The sequence below is a fragment of the Apostichopus japonicus genome, chromosome 3 (genome assembly GCF_037975245.1).
Source record: "Apostichopus japonicus isolate 1M-3 chromosome 3, ASM3797524v1, whole genome shotgun sequence".
Taxonomy (NCBI): Eukaryota; Metazoa; Echinodermata; class Holothuroidea; order Aspidochirotida; family Stichopodidae; genus Apostichopus; species Apostichopus japonicus.
This window is the reverse complement of record NC_092563.1, coordinates 18246142-18263872: the sequence shown is the minus strand read 5'-3', so window position 1 is coordinate 18263872 and position 17731 is coordinate 18246142. Positions and strand designations below refer to the sequence as shown.

The 17731-nt window shown below is 39.2% G+C and overlaps 2 protein-coding genes across 3 annotated transcripts in view; one reads left to right on the top strand and one right to left on the bottom strand.

The window, feature by feature from the left end:
* Window positions 1-5540, top strand: part of LOC139965303 (ileal sodium/bile acid cotransporter-like) — a 25617-nt gene extending 20077 nt beyond the window's left edge. For both annotated transcript variants that reach the window (XM_071967519.1, XM_071967518.1), the window contains exons 2-4: window positions 1279-1894; window positions 2432-2733; window positions 3087-5540. In XM_071967519.1, the coding sequence (XP_071823620.1) occupies window positions 1301-1894; window positions 2432-2733; window positions 3087-3615 (1425 nt within the window). In that variant the 5' untranslated portion in view covers window positions 1279-1300 and the 3' untranslated portion in view covers window positions 3616-5540. The remainder of the gene's footprint in view (window positions 1-1278; window positions 1895-2431; window positions 2734-3086) is intronic.
* Window positions 3911-17731, bottom strand: LOC139965300 (uncharacterized). Its single transcript, XM_071967512.1, has 12 exons — window positions 17430-17731; window positions 16641-16769; window positions 16074-16196; window positions 14698-14819; window positions 14200-14297; window positions 12639-13460; window positions 12422-12520; window positions 11812-11910; window positions 10364-10486; window positions 9609-9701; window positions 8697-8801; window positions 3911-8343 (listed from the first exon to the last, which is right to left on the bottom strand). The coding sequence occupies exons 1-12, from the start codon at window positions 17616-17618 to the stop codon at window positions 8339-8341; spliced, it is 2007 nt and encodes a 668-aa protein (XP_071823613.1). The 5' UTR covers window positions 17619-17731; the 3' UTR covers window positions 3911-8338.

The following is a 17731-nucleotide window of genomic DNA, read 5'->3' as shown; positions in this document are numbered from 1 at the left end:
TAAATGTACTCTAGTATGAGTACATTTTCCTGCCTTCTCTAAGTACCAGTAAGAATAAATGTACTCGAATATAATGTACATTATTCTTGCCATTTCTGAGTACGAGAATGAGAAGATAAATCTAGTTATATTACGAGTACAGATAAATGTACTCGAGTATAAGTACATTTTCTTGCCTTCTCTGAGTACCAGTAAGAATAAATGTACTCGAATATAATGTACATTATTCTTGCCCATTCTGAGAACAAGAATGAGCTGAAAAATCTAGTAATATTACGAGTACAGATAAATGTACTCTAGTATAAGTACATTTTCTTGCCTTCTCTGAGTACCAGAATAAACAGACCCGTGCTAGTAAGTGTGTGAGTACAGATAAGATTTTTGTTCTCTCCGAATACGAGTACAGATAAACGTACTCGAATATATGTATATTTTCTTGCCTTCTTGAGTAAGAGTACGCGGGTTGTTTAGTACAAGTATGAGTACAAAATCATCACGGGATGATTATAAGAACGGTACGAGTACAGGTTAAATTCAACGCCAATCACGAGTACTTAATGCTTGCCTTTCTACCTTGCGAGTATCAGGCCCAAATTTGACTAGTACTTACGAATACGGGCGTGGACTCGAGTACTACAATTTAGCCGAGTGTTGTTTCGGTTTATGAACGCCGCTACATCGATGGCGTACTTCTCTCTAGAATAATGAATCCTATTGTACACAGTGAAAGAAACAGTAACATGCTGTCAAAATTTACATTGCAAATCTGCGCTAAATAACCCACATGTGATGTAAGGAAAGTTGGGGTAGTAAACCCACCTAACTTCATGCCTGTTTCTGGCTGTTACAGCAGCAGCTGTCGTCGCAAACATTTTAGACCCAGGACCAGTCAACCACCGACCGACCAACAACCCCGGAGAATCGATGCTAAGAATGTAATCTGACTTTGGAGTACGGTCGTCGGCAAGTTCCGAAAACTGTAGATAAATGTATCACACTTTTTTGGTCAGGTCTCTTGTTAGTTTGCGGACCATCATCGTGTAACCCTGCAGATGACACTACACATGCTATAGAGAACTGACAAAGAAATATCTAGTTTTTAGCGAATATCTAAGAGTAGCTTTCTGTCTATAGTAGTTGGTCCCATTTGTTAATTTAACCTTTCTTCTTCTTCTTCTTTTTTAAATTTAAATAGTCCTGAATCAGATCTGTCATATATAGATCATTCACCATTTATTTCTGTTTCCCATTTTATCTCTCCACCATTTACATTTTTAGAAGTTGTCCTACAATAATAAAGATGATGTTTTCAGCCAAGTCGGCCATCTTCGTCGCCGTAGTACTCTTCGCGTGCTTGACTAGTGGTCACGTGCCCGAGGAAGACCAGGAACTAATCACCCTCGTCAGACTACTGGAAGACGACGACACAGGTGAGGAGGAGCTCGCCGAAGTACTGCTATCAGTCGAAGATGAAGTCACCGTCGATTTCATGATTGTGAACGAGGAACTCGGTGATTACCTCGTCCGGAGCAGCGACGAACGAGTATTTGAGGTCGAAGTGCTCGGAAACGATGACAACACTGTACCTGTCAACGAAACCTTTCAAGTCAAAATAACCGGCAAATTTCTCGGTATCGAATCCTTACAATTTGTCGATGTCGAGGGCGATCTTATAGCGGCGACGTACACCATCAAAGTCAAGAGAGTACCGAAAGCGATTAGCGTCATCTTTACTTACACCCTGTTAGTGTGGCTGATCATCTCGTATGTGTCGATGGGGGCCCTGATGGATTGGCCCACCTTAAAAGAAAGATTGTACCCTCCTTGGCCAATCATTATCGGAATGATCTGCCAGTTCATCTTAATGCCTTTGGTTACCTTCATTCTGGCAAATGTAAGTATATACTTCCTTGAAAATCTCCCCCCCCCCCCCCCTTCATTTCCAATAATTCTTGATCTGTAGGTAAAGTAGCTTGACAAAGTCAAATTTCAGTGTAATAATAAATCTTTGCTATCACTTAAGGAAATATGATAGGTGTTCTTTTCCCCCTTTAAAGATTTGTGATCAACATGTACCTAACCTGTTGACTACTTGTAAATCGTTGGATGGTCACTAAACAACATCTCAGGAACCTGCGAAATCCATTTAATTTACCTATTTTTTACAAACAGTTTCTTGATATTTTGATGTTACATCAACGTTGAATCGACTACATCCCCTCCCCCTCCCCTCATCTCGAAACATCTTGGATACGGATACGGTAGTGTATTCCTAACCCTTATACCAGACCCCTGTTCTTCTTCCCATCTCCCCCCCCCCTCTCCTTCCCCCACTCTCGACTCCTCTGTGACAAGACCGAGATGTTATTACTGTCCATGATATATTAAGAACGGTTTTCATGCAGTTGCTTGTTTTTTATCTTTCCTTCAGATATTACCAGTGGATAACCCCACAGCGGTCGGTATCGTCCTAGTAGGGACCTGCCCGGGAGGATGGTTAAGCAACATCTTCAGTGTCCTCCTGGATGTTGACTTTATCCTCAGTGTAACAATGACCTTCTTTTCATCGATTGCTGGGATGGCCATGATGCCCTTCAACATCTTCATCTATGCCACACCTTTTATCCAGGATAATACAAACCTCCAAACACCCTTCGGTGACTTGGCCCTTAATCTTGTTCTGCTGGTAGTGGCTTGTGTTATCGGTATTCTTCTGGGATGGAAGTTTGAAAAGTAAGAGTTAAAAACACTTCACTTTCTCTCATTCATTTTCCTCACCCCTCTTTTTGTTTTAATATACTTTTCCCTTTATTCGATATAGCCTACTATTGATGAACGTATAAGCAGTATATTTTACCAATGCACTAATTGTGGAGTCCTAAAAGTAAATAAAGAAAAAGAGGGTATTGAATTTTCGAAGTTTCAGGTAGCTAATTACATCTGAGAGGCGGGGAATTTGTTGGGTGGGGCGGTGGAGACGACAGAGCACAACACATATGTACTTTGCAACACTATAGTTTTGTCCATTTCTCACCACTTCTCTTCAATGAATATTTACAAAACAACTTTAATTTTTTCCTTTCTAGATTTCGAACATTCTGTGAGAAGGTCCTGAAGCCTATCGCGGTTCTCCTTGTTGTCTTCGGTTTAGGTCTCGGTATACCGGCAGACATTCATATGTTTTACTCAGATTGGCCGATATGGGTGGCTGCCTTGGTAACGCCTCTCATTGGAGCTTACTTGGGACTATCTCTGGCTAGAATATTTGCCCTCCCTATTAAGAAATCCGTAACAATCGCTCTAGAGACCGGGGTCCAGAACGCTCTCCTGGCCCGTACCGTCGTGTACCTTTACTATCCACAACCGGAGGGGGATCTCGTGGGCCGTGTTCAGACCCTAACGGTCTTGATCACTTTGGTGGAAGGATGCCTTATTTCTATCATCTATCAACTGTCACGTTTCCTTTTTTGTCGCGGGAAAAACGACGATGAAGTCGATCTAAAGGAAGACGAGAGCAAGGTCAGAGAGACGAATGGAAATAAACTCCCAGACAAGAGCCATGAGGCAGAATCTGGAATAGAAAATCCAGCTTTCTATGACAAAACGGTCGTATAAGAGTCTAAAAAAGGCTGAGAAATTCTAGCTTGTAGCATACAGCATATATGCAGGTATTCAGTTCACATGCATGAATATATATGTATATATCGGGTACATTGTATTCTCCTCTACGGGGCTTTGTACAGTGACACTGCGTCACAGGGCCGGACTAAGCGTGTCGGGGGCCCGGGGCACGCAATCGTGTGGGGGACCTATAGTCTGTATTTTTTTCCGCACTTTCATGCTTGCAAATTCAGAGAGTATTTCATCGTGTTTCAAGAATTTTGTGGATCACAATTACGACAGTTTTGTAAATTTTAGGATACTCTAAATGTGGGGGCCCCAAAATGTAGGGGCCCTGGGCACGTGCCCCTGTTGCCCCGCCCTTAATCCGCTACTGCATTGAGACCTTCCTAATACTATACTGACTAATACTCAGTGCTCATGGTGCATTGTAGGAAAAGGTGTCTGTACATAATGCAAGAGAACCCTGCACATTCGAATTCCAAAGTATAATCGGTATTAATCGCATAGTAACGGTTCTAAGAGGCCATGCACGGTACCCAAGGTTTGACAAGTGGACGGCGAACCGTTAAAAAGTTTATAGATGTGAATACAAACAATCACAACGGCTGCCCAGGGAGTTGTTATGGAACAACATCCTGGGCAGATATGCTCTCGTTTTTCTATAGGAAAAGTGGGATTTATGAATAGTAACGGTCTGAAGCGCGTAACGAGAATTTGCATCAGGGTAAGGTTGCCTTAAATGTCAGTGTAACTGCTCAAATACTCACCATATATATCACCGAGGACATAAAAAAACTACATATATGACACTTTACAGTGCACTACATTAATATTTTGTATCAATACTATCTTCCCCCTATCACCTTCTCCCGTCTGGCTCGCTTCCCCCACCCCCCCCCCACCCACCGTATTATTCCGTGTAAAATATTTCTTTTCTTTTTTTACTTTGAATGATGCAAAAGTGTGTTTCAAAAATTCTCAAGAGAAATTCTCGAAACATATATATATGTATTGATAATTATTTGTCAAATTTTACTCTATGTTTCAATTCCTTCATCAGTTTCCGTTATATTTGACTAATTCATTCAAACCTATACTACCCTACACGTCTTTCTATGATTAAACCAATGATTTATCCATCGGTGTTTTGTATCACTTTTAGCAATGGCTAATAATTTATGATTGTCGAAAAGAGGATACATGCAAGGTAAATATAAAATATTCTGACTGACAAAAAACAAGGAGTGAAAATTGTGTAAAGTTGCCAAAAATTACCTTCCTAAATATGATAGCTTTCAGAATTATTTTGCAATAACATGAAATAGCTATATGTAGTGATGAAAAAGAAGTAGTTAAGGTTTGATGATAGGATGACCATTTTTTGAACTATAGTTATGTTGCTAATGAGAAAACAAACAACAACGGTGCAAGCATGAATTGGGGTATCATTATTTTACCTGAGCTAAATTTGTAAATTTTTTTCAACGATTTTTTGTTCATGTACTTTATATGCAGTTAGCTGTAACAATAATATTTCTTTCTTTTTTTTTACAATATTTTATAATTTTAAAGGATTATTTCGGTTATATAAAGGCAATGTTAATTCTTGTAACAAGGCAGATTTGATTCACTGCTTTAGTTGAAAACTTCAAATCAACTAAAGATGGCTGTTTGAAGGGTACTCCAAGTTCTGCCGGACAAGTCGTTCGTAAATCCATGAAATTAATCGCACGGATTAGCCTGTGACGTCATCATGACGTATATGCTTTTCGGAACCGTCTTGTTAGGATCTCCTTGAACTGTGATTTAGAACGTACGATTGGCTGTCAGTTTGTATTCGTATTTCAAGAATGCTGCCAACAATTTACTCTCCTTTTTTTTCTCTTTGGTTTTATGAATATATTATGGTCCTCCGATTTACGTTTTACAAAAGAAATTTTCTTTTACTTCTTTTCTGTTTCATCTGCATTGTTGACAATATTTCTATGGCAAGTTTCATAGTGAAATGACATTCAAAGGCATAAACAGGGGTAGAGGGGATTGAATCTGTTTTTTTGGGAGGGGGGGGGTGCGTGGGGTGGACTTTGATATAAGTGAACTAAATAAAACGTTACCGCAAAAACAAACAAAGAACGCCCGCCAAAATAAATTCTCTGTGCAATTCATGCCACAGATTTCAATATGTTAATGTTAGCAGCATCTTATGACCCTTTTTAATAACGAAACAAATTCATTTTACAAACACGAGCACCAAAGGGTACTAGACATTTACGAACATTGCAAATGAAGGGGGTTCATTTAACACCCCCCCCCCAAAAAAAAAGGGGGAAATGTAAACTATTTAAGATCAAATGGGAAAGTACGAAAGTCTACATGCATACAGTTTGGAAAATATATGTATGCACAACCATCTTTGAGAATTGTAGATGAAAAATCTTTCATTATGTTTATGTAAATAAATGTATAAACAGAACAAAATACAAGGCAGTGCAAAATGACATATAGTTAACCAGGAAACTGACTTCTTTTGTCAATCATAAAGTTATATATAGTTGACAAATTGTGAAAACAATGTACCATGATATTTAACTGCAACATGAAGATAACATCGAAAATGACAGGATGTCCCTTTCCTTTCACATTATTTTATTTTTCATTGGAAGTCCTCATGTTTTTAGACGAACAAAAGCTAACGACGATGCAATGGCTTAACTGTTATTGTGTCTGTTTTATTTGTTAAATATTGATAAAGTACCAAATTTAAGAATATAACATTTGCCTTTTTGCCTCATTAATCGCGCAACATTTTGGAACCTTCTTTGAAAGGCTTATTTATGCAATAATAAATGTTAATTATAGGATACCAAGAGAAGAAGGGTTCTTGGCGGTATGATAAATTACATTCAAATTTTGGACTATCTGGGCACTGGTTGGACAAAATTTAGCTACCAGCGCAAACAGTTGCTTCGCTACATGCTATAATCTATCAAATTAAATCTTGCTTTTTTTAACAAGTTCTGAAACGCTACGAATTTAGTGAAGGAGACTGGTAAAGGGAGAAGTAAAGCAAAATAGGAATTGTACCAAGGTTGGTATATTTGTTTCTTCATAGCCAATGTTTAAAGGTTTTGCTTTTTAAGATCTATAAACTATTGCGAACACATACCAACCCTGCACTGTACAAACTACAGTTCCTAGAAATTCAGATTGAAAATAACATATGAAATCCAACCCCCATGCCCTCCCCCTGCCTTTCCACACTCCCCAACCCAACCCCGAACCCCTCCTCACATCCAATTGATTCATCTCTACATTCAATATAATTAACCGCGGTTTTTATGGGTGGACTTGATTCCGAGGCAACGTGCATCTATAGGCTATCGAAGACTTCTCTCCAAATGACGCAGGCTCGTGGTGAAAGAGGAAGCAGGCTCGAGGACAAGAAGTAAAACCCACGGCGGTCTAAGATTTCAACAGCGCAAGTGCGGATTCAAGGTTCCGGGTCGCGAAATTATTTTTCCCACTTCGACGCGGCCATATTAGCATAATGGGCGTGGACTATCGGTCGCTGTTACGGTTTATTGGTCCACGTCACAGACTATGCAGTGATATCTCTCGGGTGTTTGTTTGGGTGCTGAAAGTTCTCAATTAAGTTACATGTCAGGGATTCTAGTAAACACGTACCAGTATAATAAATAGTATAGTACAGAGGGACATTGCTATTTAGGCATAGTTATAGCAGGGAGCTGCTACTCTAACAGTAACAGCTCCCTGGTTATAGTTAATACAGACGCAAGTGACAACTGTTTAATAAAATTGGTAGAATATTTTACGTCCGTAACAATACCCAGTAGCGTACGTAAACTAATGATGAAAGCACGTAGGCTCCTTACTGCCGTTTAAAAGCGGGTTCATTTATAAATGAACAAATAATTTAGAATGATGGATAAAACAATATGGGGCACAATACAATACATGTATCTTTGTAGGTTTTTAGCATTGAAAGGTCAGTGGGCCTACCTGGTGTAATATGAAGTGTAATAATCAATACCACGGGAGGTTCATTTATAACTTTTCCAGACCCTGCTGTCACGGGAGGTTCTTTTCCAAACTTTTCCAGACACGGGAGGTTCATAACACATCTAATAAACCAACACAGTTTGATTTTGTGATGGAATTTACCTCAAGAGCTCCATAAGACCCGATTGACTGGGAGGAGCAGTCGCACATCATCATGGATCTCATGAAGTCATGTCTTAGGCCTGAGTATATTAGGCCTGAGTATATTAGCTGAGTATATTATTAAAGAGCTATACGTTAGAGCTCGAAGTCGAAGTCACAAACTTGCCGGCCTGTGACGTATTTCATAAGCCACGCCCATGTGGCCGCGTCGAAGTGGGAAAAATAATTTCGCTTCCGGGTCAGGTCAAGGGATGAAAACAAAAACTCGTATCACATTTGTGTTCCGTGCTGAAAGACAATGCACTATGGAGCTAACACTTTGATACACTGTTTGATAGGTTCATCCTTCCGTTGCTATGGACCTAAGCTTTGAGCCTATACCGCTATAGTCATACCATCAAGTTCAAGTGGCTGTTACATGGAGGTTCTGTTATAGTACCGTGGTAAGGAGATGAGTAACCGTCTATTGAGATTATTATTCTGCAGGTAGTAGCATTTATAGGGGTGGACCTTGAAGAAACTAGCGATCACCTTAACCTGTGAAAGTATAGAAAGGGAAACTCAGTACAATGGAATCTTTACATCAGATATTGTGAAACTGTTAGAAGCAAATACAACGATGCCTGTTAACTGTCTTAACTGTTAGGGTACATTTTATGTTGCCAATAGGGCCTACTTGTAACTGTATAGGTCTCCGGCAGAGACGCCATGAAGAAAAAGTCAGGCTTTAAAACGTCTTTCACTAATTCCATTATATTTTTAAAGGTTGCCAAGTTACTCTGTTTGGTCAATCTATAGGTTTGTCTTTTATCGTGATATTGTTAGCAATTAAATAATAACCTGTAGGTTATCAATGATTTTAGGATTAATTAATATAAGAAATCACATACTTTCACAAATACCACAAAGCTCTGGACAGTTTTTGGCAATGACTGGCATGTTGCAGTGGTGAAAGGCATTCTGGGTACATAACATAGATTTCTGGATGCATGTATCTGAAAAGAGAGTAATTGAAAACGAAGGAGCATGCAAGGATTGTGCATGCAGTCGGATTGTGGGTGGGGTGGCGGGGGGGGGGGCGGGGCGGGGAGGGGGTTATTAGTCAGTTTCGGTTAGTATATATAGAGGCCATAATTATTAACTGTGAGAAGGCTACAAACTTCCAAACCTCATCATACAATCCTCCTCATCGCTCCGATTAAAAAAAAAAAATGTGTGTAGAATTTGCATTGAAGTTCCATTCAATATTCAGATACTATATGGCAAAGAAAGAACCGTCAATTAAACAAATGACCCACCTGCCCTAAACACCACCTCCCCCCCCCCCTCCCTCACGTTCACCCAATAAATATACAGTGAGTAGAAATAATATATGACATGGAAAGATTTTGCAGCTTATGTAGACATTAAAACGTGTGTAGACTATATAGGGATATCATCGTTTTACTGCTGGGAATACACGGTATAATTTCACTACAGTTCGTCACCCCATTTTTTTTAAAAAGTATAACACAATAAATTTTAAGGGTGTATTTAAAATAACTCGAAGGTCAAGCAAACATCAAATGAAAATCAAACAAGATAAAGTGTAATAAAGCTTAAACTTGGACGTCAAGTTGGTTTAGTTAGGTTTTTTTTATGTCTTCTATTGTCGAATTCAAATAAAGAACACGAATAATTCCTGAGGTGGACGCGCGGTATTCTGTTCTCGTTTTCCACAGTTTAGCAAACATTCCTACAGGACAAAGAAAAGTATGGGAAAGTGGTGCTCGAAAAGAAAGATAACAAAATAATGAGCTTACTTGAGCAATCGAAACCACTAGAACCGGGTAAGCACTGACAGGTACATTCCGTGGAGTTCAGTGTACCTCCGTTACTGCAAATTAAGTTACAATCTACGGGAATAATCAAGTGAAATAAATGAAAATGAAAATTTATTGCAGTTTATATTATAGTTACATACTGTGTTGACCAGTGGCGTAGCTACACGAGAGAGGGCAAGGGGGGGGGGGGGGATTCAAATCAGAGTAGTTAAAAAACGAATACGGACCAGAAACAGGATATATTTTACTTCAATCCCGTTGGGGGGGGGGGGGCGTAAAAATTGGGCCCAACAGCCTAGGTTTGCAAACCTGAAGAAGATGAAATTGTTTATTTTTGTCATTGGATTAACCGATCAATAACTTGCTAATTAAGAGCAGTATCCAATATTAAATATCTTGGTCAAAATCAAGCAAGTTACAACCCAACACAGGAAGCGGTGACCCGGAAGTGGGTCAATGGGAGCGTAATGCAAACATGTTACCAATTTGTGGTATTGTTTAAATTGGAATGCTGAAGTCGTATGGAGACAGGTAATACTGGGGTGAAGGAAATACCAAACATGCACTTCAAAGCCAAAAAAAGGAAAATGAGGGTTAGAATAAGGGTTAAAAATAAAAGTTAAAAATAAAAATAAATATAATTTAAAGGTTAGAATAATGTCTAACTACGCACCAAGGATGTGGTTTCATTTAATAATTAAACTTGGGTAGCACCAGAGTGGTTGTAAACCTACCATCACATTCCAGTCCACTCCATGGCAACGGACAGTAACAACGGCACATACCACTCCTGTCCTCGAATCCGCTAATCTTGTCTACGTGACCATCATTTTGACAGGTCATATCGGGACAACTATCTATATATAAGAAAAATCAATTTAACGTGTTGAAATATTTATCTTTAACCTGTTAGGGAACAAATGTAGGCTATGTGTCAGTTTTAACGGTGAAATAACGGCGGCAGCCCTGCAGGACCGTCTGCGCTAAGATGTAATTTAATAGAGGTTTGTGGTGGGGGGGGGGGCGGTGCAACAGTGACGTGTACCTTGAAACCGTGAATTCAAGACGATATGATCAGGTTACTAGGTAAAAAAAGTAATGTGAGGTGAGGTGAGCTTATAAGCTTTAATAAAACGTGTGCCCATTCTCAGATACTCAGCAGCCTACCAGCGGATATTCTACTTGTATAGCCTATACTATAGTATAGTCCTCATCCAGTGATTAGCGTTCTACTACTCATGCTGTTTACAATACATGCTATTACTATTAAAGATCCCTTGGGAATGTACACAAACAACTGCAAAGATCAGTCAGTTATATATACATATTGGAATGTCTTGGTCTGCTCTCAATATCATGGAGAACAAAAACAGCCTGAAAAACAAAATCCCCACGAACAATTGTTGTGATCAAATCTTTTATGTCACGCCATCATCCTCCCGGAAAGGGCAGCAATTTGGAGGGTTTTAAAACCGTTATACTGGATGCTTGAATGCATCTTCAAGATAGCAATAAAGATAAGATGACAATCGGGAGTTTGATGCCAACAAAGGCTTTGGAAGACTTATTAGAGTACTTTAGTATATAACACTGATAACGGCTGCAGGAACTCATACAAATTATTCGTTTTGACCTATTGTTAAATGCCACTTCTTTGTCGATGTGTAGCAGTCTCTTGTATTATTTGAACTTGTATTATTTTGGTGGCTAAATTAAGGTCATCAGAATTGCCTCCAAAATTGCTAAATGTCAGTTAAATGCTGCCGCATGTACTACCAGACCCTCCAAAAGTGTTCTCGTATTCTGAGAATTCTCAGCTTTAGTGGAGGAATGGTTAGAAGGTAGGTAAACATCGTTAAGATCATTAAGCATGGATGACCACTATATCAATTCTTTTACTGTATTTTGCAACGTTTGAAACAATGTTGAAGATTTGTTCAACAGTGTTCACATTATATGCTGAATAATGTTTTGTGCGCTAGGCTAGGATTGTTTGTAATATTCTGTCTGCTGGTGGTGATTGGGGTGTTCTTCTGGGGGTTGAAGCCCCCCCCCCACCCCTCCCACCCTCCTCATCCTATAAGTATACGTGGTTGCCAAACTGGTCTAATATAGAAATGAGGCAAGTTTAGGACGAAATCCTTTATGTTGTGTTCAGGCTTTACTATGACGTCAAGCTTACCGCAGTGAGGGCAGTAGACTGGACAATAATCCCCTCTTAATTCAGTATCCGGTGGGACGTAATCATCCCAACAGCTTGTTGTGGTTACGTTGCAAATTTCTGTATAGAAATATAAATGTGCAATGGTATCATTATTTGGATTGTCACTATACGAGAGTGCATTGTAATAATTGAGCAGCATAGCTTCCCCTCTCCCGTCCCTCTGCTGTTCTCTCTTAATAACTTATAACTGTCTAAGAAGTGCATTTGTCTCAAAATGTCCCAAAATAAATCACAGTGAATATCGACATTATTTCTCGGAGAGGCAGACATCAACAAAAGCAAGGCGTAGGCTACAAAGACGTTTTGAGTTTTCTAAATACGAGAAGGTAGCGATTAAGCAACATAAGTTATATTACTGTCTCCGTCACTCCCCATCTCGTCACCCCTCCACACCCCCCCCCCCCCCCATCGCTATCGTTTTCTTGCTAGTTATAGGAAGTGCTTGTCTCGCTTAAAGATAATAAACCGCATTACCTATTTTATCTTATCTATGTCTATGAGCGGTCATTATACTCAACACTGAACTAGAGGGTATAGGCTATAAGATGGGGATGGATTAAAATCTTACCCTCACAATGTTCTCCCTGGAATCCAGATGCACAGTAACACGTACACGTTTGTGTGTCCAGCACACCTTGGTCGTTGCACGGTGTCTCTAAACCGCAGACTTCACACACATACGAAAAATAGAAATATTTTAAAGGTAATGGATATTAAAAGGAAAATTGATTTTTAAACATGAGCGAATTTTTTTTATTTGAATAAAATTGAATGAATTTGCATACCCAAACATGCCGATTGTGTGTAGTTGTAAGTGTATCCTTCCTGGTCACATGTGCATGTACATGTGACGTCATCTAACCGTCCTTCTCCCTGACAGATCATTGAGCATGGAGTAAACGCTCCTTCTGTCGTCAGCTCATCGGTGCTCATACCTCTCGTAAAGTCGCCTTGTTCATATGGCGCAGTTACTTCATCCTGTGTGGTTTCATCTGCTTGATGTGACGTAGTCGACACTTCCGCCGTACTTCCGGTGACGTCATCATCATAGATTGTGGTCTCTGCAAACGTCGACAGTTCGATAAATGCGTCACTCGTCGCGCCGATTGTCGTGTCCTCGGCTATTGTAAACTCTGTGATATCTGTTGTCACTTCTTCTGTCGTGACCTCTTCTGTTGAATATTCAGGAGAGGTCACTTCTTCCGAGACTGCCTCCGTCGAACTTCCGGTAAAATCAAAAGTGGTTAAATCTACGTAGGTTGTCTCCTCTATAGTCCAGGGTTCGACATCTCTCACCTCCCTCCTTGGTGCAAATTTGTTGATCAGGAAGTTACTGACCACTGTTGTATGTGCCGGTATAATCGAGGAGGTCGCGAGGACCACAGAGTCGGTGTCCGTGATCGAACGATAAAGAGGAGCGGTCAGGAAAGACTGGGGGACGTCAGTCGCTGTCCTGGTGGAATCGGTCAATTGACATGAATTTCCAGAATACCCTTTCTTGCATTGACACTCGCATATCTCTGGTAAGAAGACACCGTTTGAGTTGCAATCGTGATCCAGAACACATTGACAATTATCTTTATCTGAAGAACTTGCGCAAGAGTCATCTACAGGGCAAGAAAACAAAAGATAGAGGGTTAAAATAAAACTTATTACGCTGTACAAAATTTTACGAGGGACTAAGAAAGACAGAGACTTGCATTTATTTCACGGAAAGCGTATTTCAGCAAATATGTGCATAAACATGAGGTTACACTGCAGTATTTTCAAAGACTCTTAGTTGGTTCAGTTTTATATTTGCCTAATAAAATTACCCTTTTCCTACCCCTACCCCTTCCCCACCACAGTAATGCTTCTGGTTGAAAGATCTATACCAGACTACTCACGGGGAACCGACAAGAACTGCGAACAGAGGACGCTAGAGCACTAAGATTAAAATGAACGGCTCTGAAAATATGTGACGACCACTATTATGTTCTAGGGCTCCAAAACTGATACATCAGCGAACAATGAACACAGGCAGAAGCGTGCATGTATTAATGATTGTCTAGCAGTATGCTTTCAAAAATGACCAGAATGGGGTAATTGTATGGCCGAAATTCCTTTGAATTATGTGAACGCAAACGAGAATAAAATAGGGGGTTGACGCGGAAGTGAGTGCATGGGTCGAAAGAGAACAGGTACCAATTTTCCACATTGTATTAATACTGATCTTGCCCAACCACGACATGTGGTGCAGATTAGCTTAACTGTAAAATCCTTGAATACCATCATTCCCTTTAACAACAACCCCCCCCCCCATCCCAACCCACACCCAACAATCTCGACGCCGATTATGGATCTCACCACATAGACCTTCAGTACACCAACCACTCTTTTGGAAGCATTTGGTACAGGGTTGTCCGTCATCAGAATACGAAAATCCATCTTCCCAGAAATTACTTCTAATAAAGAAATTGAGTAGATACAGAGAATGTTATATTTCTATTATTTCTTGATTGTTTGAATTAGAACAGTGCTTTATAAAGAATCACATACGTAATGGTGACAAATGACCAAACATGAACATATTCTGCATTCCACTGAACGGAACGTTTACAAAAACATAAAAAACAATTGTTTTAAAAACTCAAAGCAAGGGTAATAAAAATATTACTGCATGTTTCTACGTTACATTTCTCGGGCGACCACATTGGACATATATCCTAATTTTTTTTTACAACAATAAAAATCAAAATTTTCGGCTTGCTATTAAAGAGTCATTTAGAACACTACTCTAGAATAATTTTACGATCACCGTCAAATGTTTAAACATTCTATACCAAAGCAACAAGGAAGTCTTACATGTTGGCATAGTTGCATTTCCAATAAATGTAATTCTTCTCGGTTTTGGAAGAAAACGAGTCATACAAAGTCGGGCAGAATCTTTGCGAGCAACCCACTTTATACATGGAAGACCAGGTCAACTGGAAAAGAAACAGAATGAATTCTGACGTAAACATCAAAGTTTGAAGTTTAAAATTCTTGCCACTGGGGACTTCGTAGCCATTGGAAACGAATTAGAATTAAGGAGTGTTAGCTCAGTGGTTAACGCCGGTGCCTTTTAATCATAAGGTCCCGAGTTCGAGTCACTCCAAGATTAAAATATGTCGTCCAGTTACAGAGTTGTTGACAATTGACAATTATAATCATGGACGTTTAATATAAGAATCGAATCTAAGAGACAGACTTCGGTCAGCTTGCGGCTTTGATAAGTCAATGAGGCTTCTTCGCGAGTTCCTGCTTGCAGGAGGATCTAAAATACATACAATTACGTCCCCCACCCCCCCCCCCTCTAAACTCACGGAGGATCGACTCAGAGTAAACCCGAACATTCCTCGTTATACTAAGGATTTAACACACAAGGGATCTCAAAGTCAAACTGTCCTTCATTTTCTTTGTGGTCTGTACTCTCTCATCAATGCCGCTCAGTATATATATAAAAAAATAAGATTATCATTAATCACACTAATACCTAGCTTTTTATCACTAAATGAGAGTTTTGGAGAAAGTAATGATTATATACATTCGGTTCTCAACATTTCGATACCAATGAAGCCAAACATTTCATATAACATGTATAGTTATAACAAGGAAAAGTGGAAGATTGCCCAAAAATTTATTATACATTTACTTCAGTAAATTAATTGAAACTGGCTCAGAAAAGCAAAGGGAAAAATATATTGTTATGGTAATTCAAGTTCGAATACTATTAAACAATTTATTAAAATTAATTAGGAAACAGCTGTTGAGAGAGAAATCATAAAAGTCGAGGGCGCTATATGATGTCATCTATGAGCAAGTCTGCTGAATTGACACAGCGTATCGATCAGAAGTCGTCACCCAAAGTTTAATCCGTTCAACAAGTCTGCAACAAAAGTCTGCAAGTATTCGTCCAACGACGGTGGGCGGAGGAAGGCCGAGGTACGGAAGGGGTGGTCTGGGTGTTAGAGCGGTGAGGTGGAAGGATAAGTTGGTCTCATTACATATTTAAATTTAATCTGAAAAAAATATTATATACATGTATGGTTTGTCCGATTCTTATAATGGTTAACCATTCATTTACAACTATAAATGTTATTTCACCCCCCCCCCTCCCCCCTCATCCTGTCATCCTCCACCCTCTCCTCTCCCTAATCGCTGCCCGGCAAGATAAATATCCACATTTTCTAAGAACTCACCAACTTGTAAATCTTGCATAATATTTGCTCTTCTGCTTGGCATGTGAAAGATTCGTAATCATAGTTTACATGCCCTAACTCAAACCACTGAGCAAAGGCATCTGGCAAGTAGAAACTGCTATTCTGAAAGTTAAAATAAAAGAGTGATTTTAACATCTTCACGAAAGATTGTTGGCGATAGACAATGAAGAAATTCTTAACATGTAATTTTATAAATCGTCACATAATCTCTCACTCACTCTTGTTTTGTTTACTCTTGTTTTTATATTGTCTAATGAAATTGCTCGAATTTTTGCATTGTTCGTTATATATCCCATTTATGCTGTAATGTAAACCCATTACCCCCAATCCCCCTCCACTTTGACTTGATGTTAATATAAGAAAATACAACTTTAAGGCAAAGTGGCACGTCAGCCTCCATCCTGTAATATTTGTCTTTTTATATATATAAACACGTGTGCCTTTTCGTACACGTCACCCTGCTCCTAGTAGTTCGTGCCACCCTCTCTCCCTCTCTATCGAGATTTATTCCTATTCCACCACCCCCTACTTTAGAGTACCATGCACCTTAGTTATTCCTGTCGCTTGGATGACACCCTTATCGACATGAAGGTTTATCTCCTCTGGCATCGAAATACCAAAGAAACAAGAATCAACAATGGTAGCTGCTGCGGTAGCCAGATCTTCATCCCATCTCTGGTAAGTAAAAAAAAAATGAAGGACGTTTGTCAAATTTATGTATGTATCAATTTCTCCATATAACTTATTTTAAATTGATCCTGAGGGCTCACATACATATTCATGCACAGAATGGAATGCAGAAGTAGTGAAACGTCGTTACCTTCTAATGCTACTAGTTACATATAACGACACGGATACTAGGAAGCTTAATTAATTACCGATGCATCCTCCCTTTACCCCGTCCTCATATTACCCCCCACCCCACTCCCCCACACCCCCCCACACACACCCACAAAGAGAAACTTATTTGGGTATCGAGGATATGTAGGGTAAAATATAGTCATATTTTAAACAAAATAATTACCAAATCAAAGGAAGATGCATTTTTCAAACGGATAATGATCGAATAGCGGGTTTTATTTAACAGGAGAAGAAGAAGAAGAAAATACACATTCAGTTACAAAAGGGGAAGCTGAAGGGAGAATTAATTTTGTTACTAATAGATAAGTCGAATTGCCATTCCAGTGTTCTGATCGTATTAGAAGAACCTTCAAGAACTTATTCCATTACTTCGACAATCTCACTTGTTCGCTATATGCGGTTATACACACAGGTAGGTGATGGAATATGGCATTTTGAATGAACATAATATTTAGAAAAAAAATGGTTACTTACTACTTTCATCATATTTGAAGCAGTTGGAGTGACGTCTCTTCTACCCTTATTCATAATTTTAAGAAGGTCCTTTTGCATGTTAGAAAATGTTGTATCCTCAGAAGCTTTGACTGTAAATCCATCAATAGAGAGAGCTAGCTGAAAACAGAAAGCACTTCCAAACATAAAAAAAATGATGAAGACATCCATTATAATTCATTTACAAATGATGTTAACTTCTTTAAGAATTATACTTGGATTTTTCACCTCTTCTTTCAGTACTAAATTTTGAAGTGTCCGCCACTAGGTAGTGCAAAAGATAT